Source organism: Oryx dammah, unplaced genomic scaffold (genome assembly GCF_014754425.2).
Source record: "Oryx dammah isolate SB20612 unplaced genomic scaffold, SCBI_Odam_1.1 HiC_scaffold_1134, whole genome shotgun sequence".
NCBI classification, from domain to species: Eukaryota; Metazoa; Chordata; class Mammalia; order Artiodactyla; family Bovidae; genus Oryx; species Oryx dammah.
The window spans coordinates 1-1,165 of record NW_024071267.1 but is presented as its reverse complement, the minus strand read 5'-3'; the positions used below and the strand labels follow the sequence as shown (position 1 = coordinate 1,165).

Genomic DNA, 1,165 nt, shown 5'->3' with positions numbered 1-1,165 from the left:
AAAGCAAAGGAGCAACTTGCTCACAAAGGTGAATTCAGACTTGCCCAGTAGAGAAGCAAGAACATCACAAATTGTTCTTTCAGCTGCATTCCAGTCCTATCCCCTCAAGTCACACTCCCATCAGGGTTTAGGTTTCATTGTTTCTAAAACTTAAGTCCAGTAATGGCTAAAATTCTCCCTTGTATGTGTAATTCAGTTTTCTGGTGATGACTCTTTACACATATCTTCTTTGAGAGGCACATTCTTCTGAGATTCATGAGTGAAAGCAGCCAAAAGACGCAGAACTACAGGGACATCTGTCCTCCAAACACCACCAGGTGAAGCCTTTCTGAGTCACCAGGTTCCTCACAGCAGCCTTCACATCCTTGTTCCTCAGGCTGTAGATGATGGGGTTGAGCATGGGGGTCACCACTCCATAGAAGAGAGAGGTGAGCTTGTCTGCAAGGTCTTGTTTGTCTGCCCCCAGGGGATCCCTGGATTTGGGCTTCCCATACATGAAGAGGATGGTCCCATAGAAGATGACCACAACTGTGAGGTGGGCAGAGCAAGTGGAGAAGGCCTTTTTCCTCCCCTCTCCTGAGGGAATCCTCAGGATGGTGGTGAGGATGAAGATGTAGGAGACAAAGATGAGCAGAACTGGGACCCCCAGGAAGATCACATTAGTCACCCCCATACTGACCACATTGATGGAGATGTCAGCACAGGCCAACTTCAGGACAGCCAGGATCTCACAGGTGAAGTGGTTGATGACATTGTCCCCACAGAAGGGCAGCCTCATCGCAAGGGACGTTTGAACCATGGAGGCAGCACATCCAGCTGCCCACGAGCCAGCAGCCATGGGCACATAGACAGCCTTGCTCATGACCTCAGGGTACCTTAGAGGGTTGCAGATGGCCACATAGCGATCAAACGCCATCATGCCCAGAAGCACACACTCCGTGGCCCCCATGGCAAAGGAGAGGAACATCTGCACAGCGCAGGCTGAGAAGGAAATGGTTTTCCTGGGGGTCAGGAAGCTGTCAAGGATGAGGGGGACTGAGGAGGTTGTGTAGCAGATGTCCAGGAAGGAGAGGTTCCCCAGGAAGAAGTACATGGGCATGTGCAGGTGGGAGTCAAGGATGGTCACCAGGATGAGGACCCCATTGCCCAGCAGGATCACCAGGTA

At 51.3% G+C, this 1,165-nt stretch overlaps 1 protein-coding gene across 1 annotated transcript; it reads right to left on the bottom strand.

Annotated features, from left to right (window-relative positions):
• Window positions 1-253: 253 nt before the first annotated feature.
• LOC120859466 (olfactory receptor 13C7-like) lies at window positions 254-1,162 on the bottom strand (the record flags this gene model as incomplete). Its single annotated transcript, XM_040235564.1, has 1 exon — window positions 254-1,162. A coding segment is annotated over one exon (909 nt), but the record flags the coding sequence as incomplete, so codon positions are not given.
• Window positions 1,163-1,165: the final 3 nt, after the last annotated feature.